The sequence below is a fragment of the Bos indicus x Bos taurus genome, chromosome 3 (genome assembly GCF_003369695.1).
Source record: "Bos indicus x Bos taurus breed Angus x Brahman F1 hybrid chromosome 3, Bos_hybrid_MaternalHap_v2.0, whole genome shotgun sequence".
NCBI lineage: Eukaryota > Metazoa > Chordata > Mammalia > Artiodactyla > Bovidae > Bos > Bos indicus x Bos taurus.
Window position 1 is genome coordinate 78,752,043 of NC_040078.1, and position 21,875 is coordinate 78,773,917.

Consider the following 21,875-nt stretch of genomic DNA (forward strand, 5'->3'; position numbering starts at 1 on the left):
TCAGCTTTGTCACCTGATCAGCTCATCTCAGGGATGCCTCAGTTGAGCTGAGTGTTTGAATTGATAGCCTCTCATGTGACTGAATTCGAACCCTTATTGACCCTTAAACATTTTTTTAAAAAGATTCCATCTGATGCAGTAATAAAGTGAAAAGTTATTTGTACACTGACGATAAACTGTCATATACCAGGCTATGGAATGGGAGGTAGAAGAAACTGCCAGGTTCTTTGAAATCTAAATCATAGTATTTTGAAAGATGGGACAAGCCAGTTATGACTGAATTATGCATATGAAAGAATATATAACTTTGGTGTTAAAAATGTATCTGTCAACAACTTTTGGCTGACTTTTTAAAAAGTTGTTTACCTTTTAGCAATTTATAAATAAACTTGGGAATATGAATGCAGATAAAAGCCTGGAATTTTTGATGTGCCCCCAAATTAAACTATCAACATCAAAGAGAATAAAGAGGTCAAGATAATGAACATGTGGTATAAAAAGCATCAAGTCACTATGGTATTAAACATAACTGCTGATGGACGGAAGTGATTTAGATTCATTTTTAATTCTGAAATTTAAATAAGTTTAGATTAAATTTCTAATGGTTATATTGAAGATAGCGGCTTGCTATTTGTTATAATTGGTTAAAAAAATTTTTTTATTCATTTAATGAAGCTTACTTTGCACCAGAAGATTGTTATTAAACCAATGAAGCATATCCCAATGGAGGAATTTTTGGAATCAAGTAAATGCAACACACACACACACGCACTTGTGATTTCAGAGTCTTTTTCTCTAACTTTATTGAGGTATAATTGCAAAATTAAATTGTAAGATGTTTAATGTGTACGTGTGATGATCTGACCTACATATACACTGTGGGAGGATTTCTCCCATCTAGTTAATTCACACATCCATTACCTCACGTATTTTTCTTTCTTTCATCCCTTCCTCCCTCCCTCCTTCCTTTCTTTCCTTGTTTTATGAGAACATTTAAGTTCTACTCTCTCAGCAAATTTCAGTTGTACAATACAGTGCCATCAACTATAGTCACTATGTTTTATGTTAGCTTCTCATGCTTCCATGGTGGCTCAGTGGTAAAGAATTCACCTGCAATGCAGAAGACGCGGGTTCAATCTGCAGGTTTGACCCCTGGGTCAGGGAAGAGCCCCTCGAGAAGGAAATGGCAGCCCACTCCAGTATTCTTGCCGGGGAAATCCCGTGGACAGAAGAGCCTGGTGGGCTACAGTCCAGGGGTTGCAAAGAGTTGGACACAACCAAGCGACTAAACAACAACGACAAATACATTAGATCCTCAGACCATATTCATTTGTAGTTGAAAGTTTGTACACTTTTACCAAGTTCTCCCTATTTCCCCACACCCAGTCCCTGGCAACCACTTTTCTACTCTCTGTTTCTACGAGTCTGACTTTCTTTTCTAGATTCCACATACAATGGCACCACATGGCACTTGTCTTTCTCTGTCTGGCTTATTTCACGGCATAATGTACTCAAGATCCATCCATGTTGTTGCAAATAGCAGGATATCCTTCTTTCTCTGTATTTATTCTTTTATCTATACCTCTTCATATTGTTTGAATTTTAAAAAGTAACTGAAAGAAAGAAAGAAAGAAAGAAAGAAAGTGAAGTCACTCAGTTGTGTCCGACTCTTTGGGATGCCATGGACTGTAGCCCATCAGGCTCCTCTGACCATGGAATTTTCCAGGCAAGAATACTGGAGTGGGTTGCCATTTCCTCCTGCAGGAGATCTTCCTGACCCAGGGATTGAACTGGGGTCTCCCGCATTGCAGGCAGACAGCTTTACGGTAGGAGCCACCAGGGAAGCCCTAAGATGGGCTCGTCTGGGATTACATCAATTTCATGTTTATGTCAATTTCGTGCTTGCATCAGTTTCATGATCAGAATAAAACAAACTGTGAGCTATTTTCAAAGGCAATTTAATGGCACGGGGGACATTATCCTATGTTAAAGTAAGAAAAAGTATCATATGTTAAATTATCATATGTATGAAAATATAAATTACATAACCTACACATGAAAAATCTTATAAATAAAATATACCAAAATAGTGGTTATCTAAGGTTATTAGATTATAGATTATTTTATTTTTTTATATCTTTCTGTTTTTCTATAAGGAGTATGCATAATGATAGTGTGGCAAAACATTTTATAGATAGAAGCAGTGGTGCATATATATATAGAATGTAATATTACTCAGCCATAAAAAGAATGAAATGATGCCATTTGCAGCCACATGGATGGACCTAGAGATTGTCATACTGAGGGAAGTAAACCAGATAGAGAAAGACAAACATAAAATATTGCTTATAAGTGAATCTAAAAAAAAATGATACAAATGAACTTATTTACAAAATGGAAACAGACTCACAGATTTCGAGAATGAATTTACAGTTACCAGGGGGGAAGTGTGGGGGAAGGATTAGATTGGGAGTTTGGGACTGACATGTACGCACTGCTATAACCAACTGCTTTAACTAACAAGCACCTACTGTATAGCAGAGGGAACTCTGCTCAATACTCTACAATAACCTAAATGGGAAAAGAATTTGAAAAAGAATAGATACATGTATATGTATAACTGAATCCCTTTGCTGTACATCTGAAACTAACACAGCATTGTTAATCAATTATAGTCCAATGTAATGCAAAAACTAAGAAAAATAAATTGAGAGTTACACTAGTGTCTTAAATAATGCTGAAGTTTCTACATTTCTCCTTTATTAGTTGAGTAGTTTCTGTTCTTACAGTTAAAAAGTGGATGCTGGTAATTTTGAATTACAAAGTTATTTCCCTGCTGCTGCTGCTGCTGCTAAGTTGCTTCAGTTGTGTCCGACTCTGTGCGACCCCGTAGACGGCAGCCCACCAGGCTCCCCCGTCCCTGGGATTTTCCAGGCAAGAACACTGGAGTGGGTTGCCATTTCCTTCTCCAATGCATGGAAGTGAGAAGTGAAAGTGAAGTCGCTCAGTAGTGCCTGACTCTTAGCAACCCCATGGACTGCAGCCTACCAGGCTTCTCTGTCCATGGGATTTTCCAGGCAAGAGTACTGGAGTGGGGTGCCATTGTGAATGGAGAGGCATAAAGAATGTTGTTGGTCTTAGTCTGACTGCCTGAAAGCCTACTATTTGAGATGCCAGTTTCCTGGCGAATGGGCTATGAGCAGCGTCCATAAAAGGTGAAATCTAGGAAAGGATAACAACATTAAATAACTCATTCTTCCTCTTCCTGGACTCACCCTCTACGATGACGACTGCAACTCTTGAAAGTCACCAAAACATCCTTGAAAAATTAACCTCACCCAAACCTTTTGTGTTTTCTCAGAGGTATAGTTCAAACCTCTAAATCAAATCTTAGGGGAAGCAACACTGCAGTTACTCAGAATATAAGACCGGAAACACAATTGTGAATCACACACTCTGTGTGAATGTGTGCCAGCAGGAGAAGAAACCCCAAGGCCATATTTCTACATATCCTGGTGACTTAGAGCAGCAGAGCCAGCAGCAGAAGATGTCCATGAAGGTTCCTGTCTGTTGGAAGTCTATGCTATACCAGAAATTATTACCACATACATGTTGCAAAATAGTCAAAGACACAAAAAGGTTAAAATACCTTAAGCACAATGACTTATCTTAATGTCCTCAAATCTATCTTTGATTTAATAAATAAAGCAATGAATGCAAAATTCTTAGCACATATTAAGTATTTATTTAATTGTAATTATTATTTTAAGAAATGATTGCATGTATATAGTACTGTATAGTTTATAAAGGCCTTTCACAAGTAATTGACTAAATCTGTTAGGGGTATATATGGTATTGATGAAATATATTTATTCCACATATATATATAAGTTCTTAGAAGTGAGAGATTCTTCTGAGTTTTGAAATCACTTCTTTGAATGCCTTTTTCATTCATGTGTCAGCTCTCACTGAAGTGGATAATCAGAGGTCCTCCTCTCTGTCTGGGGGAGTCAGAGTCAGGAGTATAATGCATGGGCTGCCTCCATCTGTGGACAGCTGTTCTTAGAAGACACACAATAAAAAGCTATCGCACAAGCTATTATGTGTAAAATAAGCTACAAGGATATATTGTACAACATGAGGGATATAGATAATGTTTGATAATAACTATAAATTGTGAATTATTATATTTCACACCTGTAACTTAAATAATATTGTGTATCAACTATGCTTCAATTTTAAAAAAGCTATCGCACAATGAAGGCTCTACCATGCAAAGGAAAAACAGATCCTCTGATGATTCTTAGCTTCTCCATTCTTTTCTTAGGAAGTTTGAAATCACTTGTCAAATCTGCTGAAATGCCTGGATTTACAAATTCTTCATAAAATAGACGGTAGCAGATTTTCTTCCAACATCTCTCATCAGCAGTGAACACAGCACCCCAAGGAGTGTATCAGCAGGCAGATCATTAGTCTCAGCAAGTTAGCTTTAATGATGGGCTCTGGTGGAGGCTGGTGGAAGTGGGGGGTGAATGTACAGCAGGGAGGAGGCTTTCTGCTTCCCAATCATTCTCCTGCAGCACACACAGTGCAGGAAAGACTGCTTATTGCCCCTGCTGACAAAGGGGTGGGAGGGCCATGCAGCAACTCACAGTAGATGGAGTTGCCAGATGTTTTATGTGGAAGAAAACTAGAATGCAACAACCTGATCTTCTCCAAAGCAGGCAATAACCAGACAAAACAGACCAGGGATGTGGGAAGTTGGACAAGGGTGTTAAGAATTAATCACTATTGAGCACTTTGTGTGCACTGACCTCGTACTTGACTATTGAATCCTGACTGTAAGCACTACAACTCTATGAAACATGTTACTATTTTCTAGTAATACCATTACCATTCCAAATAGCCAGAGAAGAAAACTAAGACTTAGGCTAAGTAGCTTCCCTAAAGTCACATTTGTTGTTGTTCAGTTGCTAAGTCGTGTCTGATTCTTTGCAATCCCATGGACTGCAGTGTGCCAGGCTTCCCAGACCTTCGCTATCTCCTGGAATTTGCAGGAGTCGTGCATTGCATTGAGTCAGTGCTGCTATCCAACCATCTCATCCTCTGTCGCCCTCTGCTACTCCTGCCTTCAATCTTTCTCAGCATCAGGGTATTTTGTCTTTTTCTTTTTTAAAAAATTTTATTTTATTTTTAAACTTTACATAATTGTATTAGTTTTGCCAAATATCAAAATGAATCCATGAGTTGGCTCTTCACACCAGGTGGCCAAAATATTGGTGCTTCAGCTTCAGCATCAGTCCTTCCAATGAATATTCAGGGTTGATTTCCTTCAGGGTTGACTGGTTTGATCTCCTTGCTGTCCAAGAGACTCTCAAGAATCTTCTCCAGCACCACAATTAGAAAGCATCATTTCTTCAGCACTCAGCTTTCTTTATGGTCTGAATCTCACATCCATATGTGACTACTGGAAAAACCAGAGTTTTGATTATATGGATCTTTGTGTGCAAAGTGATATCTCTGCTTTTTAATATGCTGTCTAGGTTGGTCATAGCTTGTCTTCCAAGAAGCAAGTGTCTTTTAATTTCATGGCTGCAGTCACCATCTGCAGTGATCTTGGTGTCCAAGAAAATAAAATCTGTCACCGTTTCCACTTTTTCCCCTTCTGTTTGACATGAAGTGATGGGGCCGGATGACATAATCTTAGTTTTTTGAACGCTGAGTTTTAAGCCAGCTTTTTCACATTATGCTGAAACTAGACCCAGAAGGCTAATTCTAAAGCCAGTGCATGTGCACACAGAGACACACACATATTCTCTCTAAGTATATATGTATTCCACATATTTTCTCTAGTTATACAAATATGTGTGTGTATGCATGTGTGTGTCCTGAGAGTAAACTCATATAAATTAACTAGGAACTCTTATCCTAGCTTTAATATCTAGGATAATACCCAATACACTTTTAGGTTAACATTTACATGTTACATAAGATTTTTTATTAGAACTCTAACTTGGCAACATTTTATCTTTCTTCAAAGCAGACTCCTTGTAGCCTAAAAAGTCATGCCGTCTTCTTCCTCTGGAAACTCTCCCTAGCTTCTAGGCCAGGTTGTCTTTCTTCTGGGTGCCTCCAAGGCCCTGTGTCTCCTGAGTTATAACCATCTCCACGCATGTTATTGTAACAACTTGTTTAACATCTGGCTTCTACATTCTATGAAGGTGGAGATGTGTCTTGTTCTCGACTGAAACCACAGTATCTTTCATAGTACTGAGGGCACAGTGAGGACTCAGTAATTACTTGCTGACTGAATGAATATAGCCAAAACAATATTTGTTCCTATAGCAATTGTCAAGGCTATGTTCTACAGGTTTGTTCATTGTTCTTCCTATCAGGTATCTACCTGTTGTAGAATTAGTAAGCATGGTAAACCTTAGCATTTTGGTATGTATCCATCATAAGCAATTTTGTGCACATCCTATAAACATATGAAGATAGTCCTAATTCCTGCTAAAGAATATTAACTATGAGTGTGTCTAGACACACTGCAGCTACTATGAGGAGTATTTAAGAAACTCTATTATATCATAACAAGCAACTAATTCCTCCTTTTGAACATGATTTATATGTCTATAAGTTTACTGTGGGGATAGGCAGGGAATGTCATATTTTTTTTTGCAAGAGCTCCTACTTCGTGGAAAAAGAAAACTGGTGTCCTATTAAAAAACCTAATTTTATTACTATTTATAAACCAAGAAATGCAAAATCTGTTACTCAGTTATTTGTAAAGTTTATACAAGTTATTACTTTTTTGTTTAATGGACATGACAAATATTAATAATTTCTTCAGTCTTATATGATGCTCAGTTTTCAGTGTTCATGTGTGTGTGTTGGGAGGAAAAGATAGAAGATTTATAAGACAGATGAAAAGATTGGACAAAAGGCATGGACAGGCAACAGCCAGTGAAAAGAGGCAGTATGTCACATCTATGTTAACTTGTATTTGCTATAATGGCCTTCAAGAAGATGATATGTTCCTTCCAGGCTTATCTGCGATTTTCCTATCCGTTACTTAGGTTAATGGTCAGGTCATACTCAGGGTGCAGCCAGGTGAGCTAGTTAGGTGTGCCCTCTTCCACGCTCCTTGCTTCCCGAACAACAGAGAAAACAGACCAGGAAAAGATCTAGGTACTTAATATATAGCACAAAAATATATCCATTAAATATTATGCATTCAAAATTAATCATTAATATTTGTGTGGCTATTTATATAAATATTAATGATTAATTTTGAATGCACAATATTTAACAGATATATTTTTGTGCTATATATTAATATTTGTGTGGTTATTTATAGAAAGACTTCTCTGGTGGCTCAGACGGTAAAGTGTCTGCCTACAATGCAGGAGACCTGGGTTCAATCCCTGGGTGGGAAGATCTCCTGGAGAAGGAAATGGCATCCCACTCCAGTATTCTTGCCCAGAAAATTCTATGGATGGAGGAACCTGGTAGGCTATAGTCCATGGGGTTGCAAAGAGTCAGACAGGATTGAGCAATTTAACTTTATAGAAAAGATACAGTGGAGCAAATTCCAAGGCATTCTTTTTCCCATATGGCTCCTATGATACAGGCTTAGTCCCAAGGCTGGGCCCTCCCCTCCCTGGATTCAGCCTTCATCTCCAAACAAAAATAATTCCCACATTTCCAGTCTGTCTACTCCTGGACTCGTATATAAGGGATGGTGTGCAGGACTTCAAAGCTGAGATGTCTCGAAAGCAGTTCCTTCTTTCTGACCAAACCCAGGGCTCTTAGAGTCTCCTTTCTCCTGGCTCACAGCAGCACCCTTCTCCCTGTGTCTCAGGATGGAAGTATTCACTTATTTCCCAAAACCTGTGCATGTGTGCTCAGTTGCTTCAGTCGTGTCTGACTCTTTGCGACCCTGTGGACTGTAGCCCACCAGGCTCCTCTATCCATGGGATTCTCCAGGCAAGAGTACTAAAGTGGGTTGCCATGCCCTTTTCTGGGGGATCTTCCTGACCCAGGGATCAAACCTGCATCTCTTATATCTCCTGCATAGGCAGGTGGGTTATTAACCACTAGCACCACCTGGGAAGTCCCTTTGTACAACCAATTAGATGTCAAATGTTTCAACCCCTATGGCTTTTTCAAATATCTCAATGAAAACAGTACTGTCAGTTCTTTACTACTTATCCTGAATTATTCAGTAAAACCCCAAATTTCTCTAATCCTTAAAATCAAAGATGATCCTACCGTCCTCAAAAATTTCTTAGGTTCCACCTTGCATAAAGATTGTAATCAAATCCCTTCTTTCAGTATTTAAAATTCTTTTGGAATATGAGCTCTAGTTAGTCTTTTTCAAGATCATGTCTTAAAACATGCCTGGCCTCTCCCAGTGTTTATTGAATGTAACATAGATGTCATTCCTGGGTGAAACATGGATATCATCTCTGAGAATAACATGGATTTCACTCACCCTAACACCTTTGCTCAAATCATTCTTTAAATTGGGACAGTCTTCGGGATCTGAAGTTCTCCTTGCCCCTTACTGTCAGTCAGGTCAAAGCCCCTGTGTCTCTAAGAAGCTTTCCCAAATTCTTCCCAGTTAAAAGTTTATCCATTATTTATACATTTCCAGCATATCTTTATAATTCTATTATGGCATTTACTACAGTGAGTCTGATGGAGATACGAAAGGGAACTCCTGGCCTTAGTCACTCCCTGAGCCCCAAGCAGTCACTTGAGATCAGGAAAATGCCAGAAATAAGAAACAAATGCATGTTAGGCACAGAACTTTCTTGGCCCTTTGCCTTAATTCTCCTCATTCAGTTTGAATGCAAACTCAAAGTATGAAAAATAAAAACATTTCAGAGCAGTGAAGTCATAAAAAGACATGAGGGAATATTAAAATTATATTATTCAGTGAAAGAAGCCAATCTGAAAAAGGCTACACACGATATGATTCCAACACTATGACATTCTGGAAAAAGGATAACTATGGAACTAGTAAAAAGATCAGTGGTTGCCAGGGGTTGGGGGACTGGGAAAGAATGAATGGACAGAGCACAGAGGATTTTTAGGGCAGTGAAAAAAACTCTGGATATCATAATTAAAGATACATTTGTCCAAACCAGTGAAACACACAATACCAAGAGTAAACCCTAATGTACACTATGGACTTTAGGTGATTACATAAAGGTGATTACTTTAGGTAACAGATGTCCCACTTGGGTGAGGAAGGTTGTGCATGTGTGGGAGCAGGGGGTGAATTGGAAATCCCGGTACCTTCCCCTCAATTTTACTGCTAACTTAGAACTGCTATAAAACATAAAGTCTAAATAAACAAAACCAAACCAAAAAGCCTTTCATAGTGTGCAGTATGTTAAAAAGCAAACAAACAAAAATCTCTTACTTGATTTTCCTAATTATCCACCTAGGTGGGTATTAGAGCTTCCCCTTTAAAAATTACAAAACTGAAACTCAGAGACATTAAATTCCCAAGATCACATTATTTTTGAGTGGCACAGTGAAGATTTGAACTTTACAGTGGTTAGCAGTATTGGTTTTATAACATAACACTAACTCCCCTTGAACGGATTTACCCACTGACTAGCTGTGTTATTTGGGGGAAGTCACCTAAATTTTCAGTGCCTCTCATTACTCATCAGTAAAATGTGAATAATACTTTAAATTGTGAATCCACACAGTTGCTGTATGGATTATATGAGTTTATGGCCAGGGAGTAATTAGCAGTAATTAGCTCTCCTTGGCGGAGAAGGCGATGGCACCCCGCTCCAGTACTCTTGCCTGGAAAATCCCATGGACGAAGGAGCCTGGTAGGCTGCAGTCTATGGGGTCGCAAAGAGTCGGACACGACCGAGCGACTTCACTTTCACTTTTCACTTTCATGCATTGGAGAAGGAAATGGCAACCCACTCCAGTGTTCTTGCCTGGAAAATCCCAGGGACGGGGGAGCCTGATGGGCTGCCGTCTACTGGGTCGCACAGAGTCGGACACGACTGAAGCAATTTAGCAGCAGCAGCAGCAGCAGCAGCAGCTCTCCTTGCTAAGGACTCATCATGATATTTCATTAGCAGTGTTGGTATCAGCTGCAGTACTCTGCACATATTGAACCCAAATAAAATCATCTCTTCACCAACTAGGGACCCTGTGCTTGGTGACTTGAGATAGAAGCTGCTAACTACTCTTAAGCTTTCCTGCAGGTATTTAATTGTATATAATTCTGATATGAATTTTGTACATTCATGTCATCTCTAGCAACCCATTCACATCATCTGGCTTGAACACAAAGGCTAATACAGAGAGCACTTTGCTGACTATGATGGTAAGAAACACATATTTGGTCTTTGTTCCAGTTCCTGGCACAGAGCTCCTCAAACTCATGTGATTTCTTGAGTGAAAGGGTTGAATGGGGGTTGTTATTCATAAAAAAGCCTCTTTCAAGCATACTTGAGTTTCTACTAATGAGGTGACTCTTGGAGGATGGAGACTGGCTGGTTAGAGGAATGGAACTTTCTGTCCTGTCCCCCAATCTCAGGGAGAGGAGAGAGCCTGGACATTGACTTAATCACCAACAGTCAATGATTCACACAACTGTGCCTACATAATAAACCTCTGAAACAATGAGGCTTGGAGAGCATCTGGGTTGATGAACAAATCAATGTACTGGAAGGGCACACACCCATGAGAGCTCCATGCCCCCTTCTCTCAGACTTTGTCCTCATCATTTCTTTCAATGCGCCTGCATTGTATCCTCTAGAATAAACAGGTAATAGAAAGTAAACCACTTTCCTAGTTTTGTGAGTTGTCCTAGCAAATTATTGAACCCCAGGAGATGGTTATGGGGAACACTCAATTTGTAGGTGGTCCATAAGAAGTACAGACCTGAGACTTGTGACTGGTATGTGAAGCGAGGGGACAGGCTGGTGGGGCTGAGCCTTAACCTGTGGGGTCTGCCTGACTTCAGGTAGTTAGTGCCCAAACTATTTAGTGTGAAGGGAGACACCCTACATGCTTGGTATCAGGAGTTAGAAGAATAAAGAAAACGCTTCTCTTTTACTGACTTTCTAGTCTGTCTCCAGCATGACAGTCATATTAACTTAAATGATATAAGGCACCTGCCTCAAAGAACAGGAAGTCAAGGGAAATATCAGCATGTTGGTCAATCCCAGAGAATTTCAGAACTACTAATTTCTTGTGAAGAGGTCAAGTGAATCGTTTTTTTTTTTTTTTTTTTAATATTTTACTAGTTTTGTTTTTGAGCCTCAGAACCAGCATTGTGAAAGTCACTTAGTCGTGTCCAACTCTTGGCGACCCCATGGACTGTAGCCCACCAGGTTCCTCTGTCTATGGTATTCTCCGACGAGAATACTGAAGTGGGTTGCCATCCCCTTCTCCAAGGAATCTTCCTGACCCAGCGATTGAACTTAGGTCTCTCACATTGCAGGCAGATTCTTTACCATCTGAACCACCAGGGAACCAGCATTAGGTACTTATTTATTTTTTGGCCGTGCAGCATGCCGGATCTTAGTTCCTCAACCAGGGATTGAATCCACATCCCCTGCATTGGAAGTAATGGGCCTTAACCACTGGACCATCAGGGAAGTCCCAAGGTCGAGAGAATTCTGAAACCATCAGCAGACCTGCCTGGTAGAACATTTTATAGGTTCTGCTCCACTTAAATCTTCCTCACAGGTTTAGGCTTTTTTTTTTTTTTTTTTAAACTCTCTGTGACCTTCAATTGTGAATAGAAAAGATTTTGCATTTCATAATCACATTGTAGTTTACATTAAAAAATTTGAAATAGCTAGGGAGGGCAGTTCTAATATTTTCAATGAAGACAGTCTTGTATCACTGCTTCTTATGTTTCTGTAATTTTCCCCAACTTGGTTGTACTTAACCCTGTGTTTGTAGAGTTGAGTGCTCCGTAACTTTATTGATTGAGAAGGGCCTACAGTCGGGGGGTGGGGGCGGGGTGGTGCTTCCCTGGTAGCTCAGATGGTAAAGAACCCGCCTGCAATGCTGGAGACCTGGGTTCGATCCGTGGGTTGGGAAGATCCCCTGGAGGAGGGCATGGCAACCCACTCCAGTATTTTTGCCTGGAGAATCCTGCCTGACAGGCTACAGTCCATGGGGTCACAAAGAGTCGGACACGACTAAGTCCAGCACAGCAACAGTGGGGTGGGGGCAATTAGTGGACAATTTCCACTAGAAGAATATTGTGAATTTAGCAAAATGGCTCCTTCTCATAAAATTGCTTATGCCTTTCAAGTTTCCTTTTTCTAGTGACTCTTGGATGAATGAATTTATATCTGTTTGGTCATCTGTGAAAAATTTGACCTGTTTCTTACAGGATTACTATGTCGGGGGAAGAAACTTGAGTGGCCCATGACTAAGATTATGTATTATGAACTATTAAGTAGGGATATTTAATAATTCACTGAAGGAGGTCAGAAGTTAAAATGTCCAAGAGTTGAGTGTTTCATATAGACAACACAATTTCAAAGAGGAAAGTGTATCTTCCATTGTACAGAAACATACTTTTCCTTCATGGGGTCTAATCTGGATAAACTTGAATGTAGGTTTGGCTGGTGGATTGAATGCGAGTGGGGTGGCCATAAGACTAGAGGGTTCAACAAAGTCAAAGATAATGTATAGTCAGGGGACTGGGAAACTGGAAGGTTAGGAGAGTTAGAGAAACCCAACAGCATCACCTATTTCAAGGGACTGTCACAAAAGCTAAATGAGATATCACGGACATGGAGCACAGCATCAGGCCAGGTCTCCAGCTAGGCAGCCTAGATTTCAATCTCTACTCTTCCTCTTCCTGGCTGAGTGACTCTCAAAAGTCACATATGTTATCTGAATCGGAATTTCTTCATCCATGAGTTGTGCAGATGAAATGAGATATTAGATGAAATGTATTTTTCATGTAGTAAAGACTCAGGTATTAATTATTATTCATTATTTTTCTTACCTCAGTTCCTCCTCTTTATTTTCAACCCCTATGTGCTCCATTCTTTTCCCCTGTTTTATTTCTTTTCTGTAGAACTTATTACCATGTCCATGCTACATATTTTACTTTTCTTCCTGTTTTTGATTTTCCACATTACAACATAAGCTCTGCAGTGACTCGGAATTTTTTCTGTTTTGTTCCCTGTAGGGGAGTGCCTAGAACAGCACTGGCACACAATAGTACTCAGCTAACTGAATGAAAGAATCATGCCTAGTACAGTTTTTGTACTTCAACAAGGGGGACAAATTGTTAGTTTTGAAATAGCTGAAATGATACTTTCTGATAGGGGCCATTTCTTAGACGTGGCCAGACGTGTGGGTTACTGAGTGGAGGGAAAGTTTATTGGAACTGAAGTTGAAGAAGCCCTTGAGAGAGAATGTTAATGGATCATCCACATAGAATCTATGTGACAAAAGGAAGCTAGGGAGTGAGGTAGAGAAGAGGGTGAAAAGGGAGCTGCCAGTGTCCCTAAGCCTATAGATGAATGCAGGGGAAATGCTCTGTAGGTCGGTGTGAACAGCGATAAATAAAAGGTGAAATGATGGCTACTTTTCATTATGGGGAGACGGGGTTGGAAGTTTTAATGGAGAGTTGGAAGAACTCATACAGCCTATAGCAGACTGATGAACTTTCTGTGGAGAGTGTTATAGGGGAAGCAACGGCCCCTGGAGAGAGCGGGGATGCAGTGAAGGCAACAGGTGGGCCAGTTTGGCAAAGAGCCTGGGAGTACAGACAAGGGTGTTGCTAAGTGACATTCCCGGGAGTGTGTTGGGAGTGAGACCAGTGAAGAGAAGGAGTGGACTAGAGAGGAGAGTGGCTGTATGCACAGAGGAGAGAGGCAATCTTCAGAACAAGGATACAAGAATCTATGGTTGTAGATTGTTTTTTTGTTTTTTTCATGATCAGATACAAGATGATTTTGTAGTTAAATAAGCTAAACAAAGAGAGGGACAGCACATTTCTGGAAACATTTTGATGTTTGAATGCTCTAGGGAATTATTCAAATAGCTAATAGTCTTATCTTCTACTTTTTATGGAATATCTTTCTCTTCCTTTCATCTCAGAAGAAGACTTAACAGCTTCAGTAGGATATACTCCTGAATGAATGAATTTTAACAGGTTCTACCTTATGTAACCTTTACCTTTTTTTAAAGCTCAACTTAAATAGGTTAAAATTTCAGTGACAATTTTTTTTTTAAGTGAAATTGTTTAAAACTAAACCATTAAGACAAGCTTTGGAGCTCTTGTGAGTTAGAACCATTGTCTAACACTTTTATATCTCTCTTGTTAAGTTAAATTTAGAAGTGTGAAGCATCTCATATTATTTCCAAATAAGTTCATGAAGTTCATTAGTTAGTTGGTTGATTGGTAAGTGGCTCACTCACTCACTGGGTGACCCACTGACCAGAGGCCTATAAGAAAAAGCAATGGATATGACAGGCTAAGGTTTTGAACATGATAAAACACTATTTAAATGCCAACAAATAATAACTTAAAAGTTATTTAGAACAAATGAATTTTTGACTTGGGAATCTTTGGTCCTCTTATATATTCCCCAAATAAAGAATTGAAGATAATGATAATTAACATTAATAACAAATATGGGTAAAGTCAGAGTGCCCTAGAAGAATATACTAGAAGTGCTATTCAATAAAATATGTTGAATGACCATGTCTTTTTGTAATGCAGTTTGATTAGGGGCACTATTCTCAAAGCAATTTAACAAGTCATTGTTTCTATGCCATTTTATCATCACAGCAGAAAATTAAAAAAAAACATTCCAGGTTGCATTAGCTAAAACTACCTGAGGCTAATTTACATAAACCACTAAAACAAGCCTTTTCCCATTCTTTTTTTTTTCTTTTCCCATTCTTAAAAGATAGCCACCCTTGTGTTATTTTTAGTTTCAGGGGGTAAGATGTCGTCCTAAGTCTTCCCTTAAAGTTCACTGAAATGTACTTTAATTTGCATGAGCATTTCTTGATAGATAAGTAGGACATATTCATGACATGACCTCTCCTATAGTCCCTTGGAAAACCTTGTTTATACTTCCAAACCTTCAGCAAAGTCCAAGATAAAGCTAACACAAAGCTAGAGGTTTCAATTAATTTCTGTTCAACCTCTTTCCTTGTGTGACTTCTCTTGTCTCAAATTGAGATGTTTAAGGAATTTGGATTTTACTAATTAGAATGGCAATGTTACCTACCAACATTAGATACCCCAAATCTACTAACAAATATTTTCTTTTCTTAAAATTAAAAAAAAAAATGTGGTTCATATTGCTATTCCACATGCTTATTAATATTTATGTTTGATTGATGATATATTTTAAAAAACAAACAAGCCAACAATCAAAAGCTGTCTTTAGACTGGAATCTTACAAAAAGTCTATCTCTTGGATTTCTCTGGTTTAAAGAAATCCTAACCAAAATAAAAGCAAACCAGACAATAGATACTCTAAAGCCAAAACAAACTGTACCAACAAAAAACTATGAAAGTTTTTTTGGAGCCCCAGACATTACTTGAAGTTTGCCAGTAGCACATGGCTTAATTTCCTGTTTAAAACAGGGTAAACTACAACCTTTAATGCAGTCAAGCTGAACCAGAGAAAGAGCCTTTATATATGCAGGTATTGGCAGTATGTCAAGATCATAAACCTATTCAGTCATAGTGTCTCCTATGAGATGTGCTGATCAGTAAAAAGACACCTGGGCACTTTTATTCATCTAATTTGAAGAGAAAGTTTAGAAGGTCATAAGTTTGTGGATTTTGCATCTTGGTTATTACAAAATTAATGACCTGAGGCAATGAAGGCTTCCAACATCATGTGGAAAATATTCATCCTTCTCTAAGATTGTCTATCCACCTGTTCTCTGCCTGAGCCAGGAGAGACATCAGTATTTGGGAAGCTTTGAATCAGACAATGTTTCCTGCTACTAGCCAAGCCACTCCAAGCTAAAGGGACCATCTTGCAAAGAAAAGTCACTGTTAAGAGAAAAATGTCACACCACACAAACTACTTGAGAATTTGTGCCAGTCATTCTAATATTTTAAATTGTGCTAAAACACACACTTAGAGAAGTTCTTTTTGTTATCATGAAATACAAAGACCATATTTAGAATCAATTCTTGAGTAGAAGTTTTGTTTGCCAACTTTTTATCCCAAGATAAACTTAGCTATTTAAAATTATAGAAAGTAGAGATAAATATGTATAAGATAGTCCATTTGTTAAGTTTACTTACTTAATTTTTCCTATACCATTAGTTTAAATGGATCATTTTATCAAATGCTTGGCCTGTTAAAATGATTTAGAATTTAAATATAAGACAGAAGAATGCTAATCCTTAATGCAGAAATAACAAATTATTCAGCATTGAGGTTAGATAACGGACATTACACTTATGTATATTTTCTTTCATCTTCTAAAATGGCAAGTCCAGTGGTAGTTGTCCATTTTACTAGTCATTCCAGTTACAATTTCCATATCAGAAGCTGTAAATAGAACTTATGAAAATACTTTTTCTTTTCTTCATTTTTCTGATCTCTCATGCAGCATTCCTTGTCATAAGAATATATTTACATTTTACAATAATGGATGTTGTATCTGAAATATTAATTATCCAAAACAAAATTAAATGCCAGTTCTAACCAAAAATGTCCTTATATTTGTTGCATTGCACTTGCAAAAGAGTTAGGAAAGAGCCCTGGTTGACAGAGTTAAGTTCCTTGCCCAAAAAAGGTGTTTTTTTTTTTTCAATTTATTTCAGTTAATTAAGTAACCAATATTAACTGCAAATTAGCTTTAATTTTTTAATACGAAAAATTGGAGATCTCATACAAACCAAATTCATGGAGTATTTTCTTTAGTATTTAATATTTTCTAAGTAGCCATAGCATTTTTATATAGAAAGTGAGACCAGGTCTTTTGAAGAAAACTGGGATTTTTAAAAAATGCAAATGGGGAAAAGCATGAGGGGAGGAAAAATTAGAATCTGGTATGCTATGTACTACTTACCTTCAAAAGTCAAATAAAACTTTCCTCTGTCAAACCAAACGAGGGAAGGCTGTTCATTCTCTGTATGGCCAGGAGTTGAAGCGGGATGGGAAAGGTTAAGGAGAGGGAGAGAGAAGGACACAGTATGAGTTACAGAGCAGGTCATTAATCTCACTAAGGGGAGGGTGGAGGCACTGCATGCCATTAGCGTGCAGGGAAAGGGAAGGCTGGCAATCTATGTTTTAGTTTTTTTTTTTTTTTTAGTTTGGGAAATAGAAAGCAAAAGCAAAGCTATGTAGGCCTAAAGGGATGGGCACGTGTTGCTGGCAGCTTGGTACTTGGTGCTGGTGCGCATGGAGCAGAAGTCTTCCTGGCCATGCAGGGGCGTCAGCATATTTTAACTGCACTAGTTTGGGCAAACTGTCACTCAGCAATTGCTGTGTTTATTTCATCTTCACTGTCATTGCCTTCTATGTTTTAAAAAAGAAACTAGGAGTTATGGGTTACATAAAACTTAGCTGAGGTTTTCAATGACAACAGCATTGCACATCAATTGAAAGTTCATGGCAGATGCCATATATCTTCCATTCCTTTCCCTGGAATCACCTTAGGCAACCAGACACAAAACACCCTTTACCTATATACCATAGAAAAAACAAGATTACTAATGGTGTTCTACTATGTTTTAAATAAAAAAGCCGTCACTGGATATGTAATTCTGAGCAGTTAAATTATCCCTCCCTTTGTTAGTTCACAAAGCAATAGCCTCTCCCCTTTTTTGAACCTTTTCACTGAGAAACTGTCATGCAACCTACTGCTTTATAATATATGATCACTTGAAAAAAAAACATTTCAGTGGCATGAATTTCACGATGAACAGTAAGTAGACGGTGCATCTGAGAGGCACTGGACACTCATGAGGTGAGTAGCATGTCCATGAAGTTTAGCATTCAGATGGCATAATGGCTTGGATTTTTAAAGTCTAGATATCTAAAGATCACTCAGCTAGCACCATACCTGCAGGCGTTTCACAGCGCCTTTCAAACGAGGGCAGTTTGTCATAAAAAACATCATCTTCTGACACTTTGAACCAAAGAAATATAAAGGAATGAAAATAAAAACACAAATACAAATCTCAAATGAAATCAAGCAATGCACTTTACTGATCAAAACACAGGAATGATTTTAATGAAAAAAAGAAACAAAACCTAAGACACTGGGATTATGGACAGAGTATAAAAAAGTGATGTGCTTATTTCATGACGAGTCTAAGAGCAGAAATGGAAATTTTTTAAATGCCAGATTTTAGCATTTGTGAATTTGCTGAAGTCAACTCCATGGAAGAAATCACACCCCCACCTTTTCAGGGAGTTGTTAAAGGCACTGTCATTAATAATTGACTTGTGCAAGTGTATTTCACTCAGACACAATTCTCAAGTGACTGGACATATATCCATCAACAGAACCTCCTGACAGAGTGCTGGCAGCTCAATGGGATCACCCAGCATGCACCTGCCTCCCCATGGGGAAAGAATAGGCTTTTAATGAGATCATGAAAAAGCAACAGTATGAATCTGAGGTCCCTGAATGAAGTCTCTCATTTCAACTTCATCAATATCCAACCTGTCCTTGGTACTTATGGATTGTTAGTTTTGAACAGCATTATTGTAATTTCATCTTTGGCTATGGTATTGATCATGGCCAAATGTCTCTGTAGTAAATTGATCACAATAGTTGCTATGAACTCCAAGCATTCTGGATGTATGTACATGGTCTTCCTCTTTACCAACAAACAAATGCAGATAACTGAAGTTTTACTCTATGTGATTTAGATCAATCAGTGCCACAGATCTGAAGGATATTATTATAACTTTAACAGAAAATTGGATAAATTCTGTACCCAGACAAGTAAGGGAGAATCTTTCCTACAATGTAGAGAAGTATAAGATGAGGAAATAGATGAGGGTAGTAAAATTACTCCATAAACTATGCTTCTTAGAAAATATTCTACTAGCTTGGCTCTTAGACTTAGTGAATAAGGCAGGAAAACTGCTTCTTTGTCAATTTTTAAGGCTCTAAAATAGCACCTGTCAATCAGTTGTTTTAAAATACTAAGATGATGCTATTTCTCCATTTTATTTATTTATTTTTGACCACACTGAATGCCATGCAGTGTCTTAGTTCCCTGACCAGAGATTGAACCTGTTGCCCCCTGCAGTGTAAACACAGGTTCGTAACCACTGGACTGCCAGGGAAGCCCCTGTCAATCAGTTTTTAGTATACATGTGACTTCCTCAGTGGCTAGAATAAGTGAATGCAATTTCTGTAATATCTACAGTAGAGCAACAGGAACTGGCACTAAGAAGGACACCCCATAATACCCCCAGAAAATAGGACACAAAAGATTACACTGACTGTAACAGTGCCCTTTCCTACCTACTAGGAATGGTGGAGAATATTCCTTTCTTTTGAAAAACTGATGTTTTATTTACAATCTCCTTAAAATGAGGAGACTCCAAGACTGCCATCTTTTTCTTTGAGCTGAAGTTACAAAAGAATAGTTTATAAAGGTTGAACAGCATGCTTATCATTTTTTTTATTATGGTTATGGACAATGAGGACTTAGAAAAAAAATTCTAAATTTAAAAAATGGGTGGTTGGATAGCTCTGTGCTTGATTTAAATAAGGGCAACAATCAGATTAAGTAAAGAAGAAAAATTTTGTTAAGAGCTAACCGGGGGAACTGTCTCCAATTGATCTGAGATGGGGAAGCCAGTATTGGAGACAGGCTTTTCCAAAAAAAAAGGGGAAAAATACTAAAATTAAGTGTGGGAATTTAAAATCGGGATCAGGAATACCTGTCTCTAAGGGTCTTTCCTTTTGTGCAGAATAATTGATGTTAACACAGATAAGTTTTTTAAAAAGCTTATTTAAGTCAGAATTTCCACCCAGCCTGGAGAGACAAAAGCTTAGAGGAAATGTTTTAAGTTTTAGATTCTATGGTTAATACTTGTGTATTGAATACAAATCACTTTTGCTCCAAATTCTATACCAAAGGAAGCATCAAAGTCCATCTGATGCCCTTAAAGGATTACTTTTCATTCATTACTGATTCCTGGGATGTTAAAGATGTAATTAAAAATGCATAATGAACAGCTGAAGAAACATAATTAATAATGAATTTAACAATGAAGACAAATTGTCTTTATCATTGTATTTTGCATTGGGGTAGATTGCAAAGGAAGGTTTTGCAAACATCTAAAAAATGACTATCACACATAGAAATAAGAAGCAAATAATAAATTGGATATTTACAATTAGAGATAATTCCTTGTTTATCTCTATCTCTAAATGTCTAAAAGTCTGGTTCTTATAATAGAACACCTTTAAATATTTTCTTTGAATATTTTAATCAGACTTTCCCTCCCTACCATATCAAAGAGTGAAGATCCTGTGAGCTTTTTTTTTTCAGTACAAAAGGGGTTTATTGTATTTCATTCATGCTAATATGTGCACTTTTTAACCTCTCTGAAATTAGGATGGATCTTAAAATCAGTATGATAAGGAAGTATTGCACCTTAACTCATGTGGCAGCTTCCCCTCCCTTTCTCAGTCATATATAAAATAACAGCGCAGCTTCTAATTGAAGGTATCCTAAATTCAGTGAAGTACAATTACAAAGGAACATTTCATTATTTGAATGTGACTTATTCACATTCAAAATAGAAAGGGAATAGAAAATAGAAAATCCTATTTTCAGGTGTGGCATCAGTTTTACTAATTTATAATCATAGATCTCATGAAAAAGATTTTATGTCCAATGTCTCGCTAGGGGCGTATTCTTAGACGAATTGTAGGAAGATCAGACATGCCTTTAAAAATTTAGTCCTCGAATTATATTAAACTTTGTACTAAGCAAGTACAAATAATAAGTATCCAGTTTTTGCCACACTTGTCCCTGTTTTGGCACAAGTGTCATAAAAATGTCAAGAAAGTATCATGGTGGAGGGAGGGAAATGTTGAGCCACTGAAGTCAAGAATTTGCTGCTGAAATTCTTCATCTCCCCCAAGCCATCTGACTTTTTTAAGTTGACATACCAAGTCAAGTCATGAACAGGCAGCCCCTTGGTGCTGAACAGCCAAAGAACAACCTCTTCAAAAAGAGATAAACAACACTACACAGGGTGCTGCTGGGTGGTCACTGACAACACATTTACTTCAGAGAGAAATGGCTGTCAGGTGACTCACAGCCACAGGAAATAAAGAACAAGAGAGCGAGGGAGATGAAAACCAAATACAAATAACAGAGCTGAAGAGATTAAATCAGAATGCTTCTCAGCAATGAAGCGATGTGACTAGCCTCTTGGGTGGTCTTTTATTTTTCTTTCTTTCTTTCTTTCTGTTTTTAGCCCCTGTATGGCTCATCTTGAAAGAATATGTACTAGCTGTGTTGAGGATCACAGTCACTGGCCAGGTTCTAAGGTTTCTGCAGCAGAGTGCATAAAAACACATGATACAAAACACGGCCACAGGTCAAACGCTCTGTGTGCCATTTTCTCTGTGAATCTCAGTGAGTTGAAGGAATAGGTTAGACAGTCAACTGGGGTCGCTTAAGGTCTACTCTCTGAATGACAGTTTATCATCATTACTTTTCTCACTGAACAACCAGGAAAATCACAGGGAGTGAGTGGAACAAATGACTTTGAGGCAAAAACCACAGAAAACCAAAGGAGCAGGAGTGAGGGAAATGGCTGTAGTGATCAAGAACATTAAAGAGAGCTCAAAAGTAAGGTTGGAAGTTACAGAAAAAAACAAAACAGTAAACA

At 38.1% G+C, this 21,875-nt stretch overlaps 1 protein-coding gene across 16 annotated transcripts in view; it reads right to left on the reverse strand.

The window, feature by feature from the left end:
* Positions 1 to 21,875, reverse strand: part of SGIP1 (SH3 domain GRB2 like endophilin interacting protein 1) — a 232,978-nt gene that overhangs the window by 43,338 nt on the left and 167,765 nt on the right. For 8 of the 16 annotated variants that reach the window (XM_027536983.1, XM_027536980.1, XM_027536977.1 and 5 more), the window contains one exon: positions 18,067 to 18,132. The exons of 3 other annotated variants lie outside the window; for them this stretch is intronic. In XM_027536983.1, coding sequence (XP_027392784.1) covers positions 18,067 to 18,132 — 66 coding nt within the window. Of the gene's footprint in view, positions 1 to 17,070; positions 17,131 to 18,066; positions 18,133 to 21,875 lie in introns of all 16 variants that reach the window. 5 more of the 16 variants (XM_027536978.1, XM_027536988.1, XM_027536982.1 and 2 more) reach the window with 1 other exon arrangement.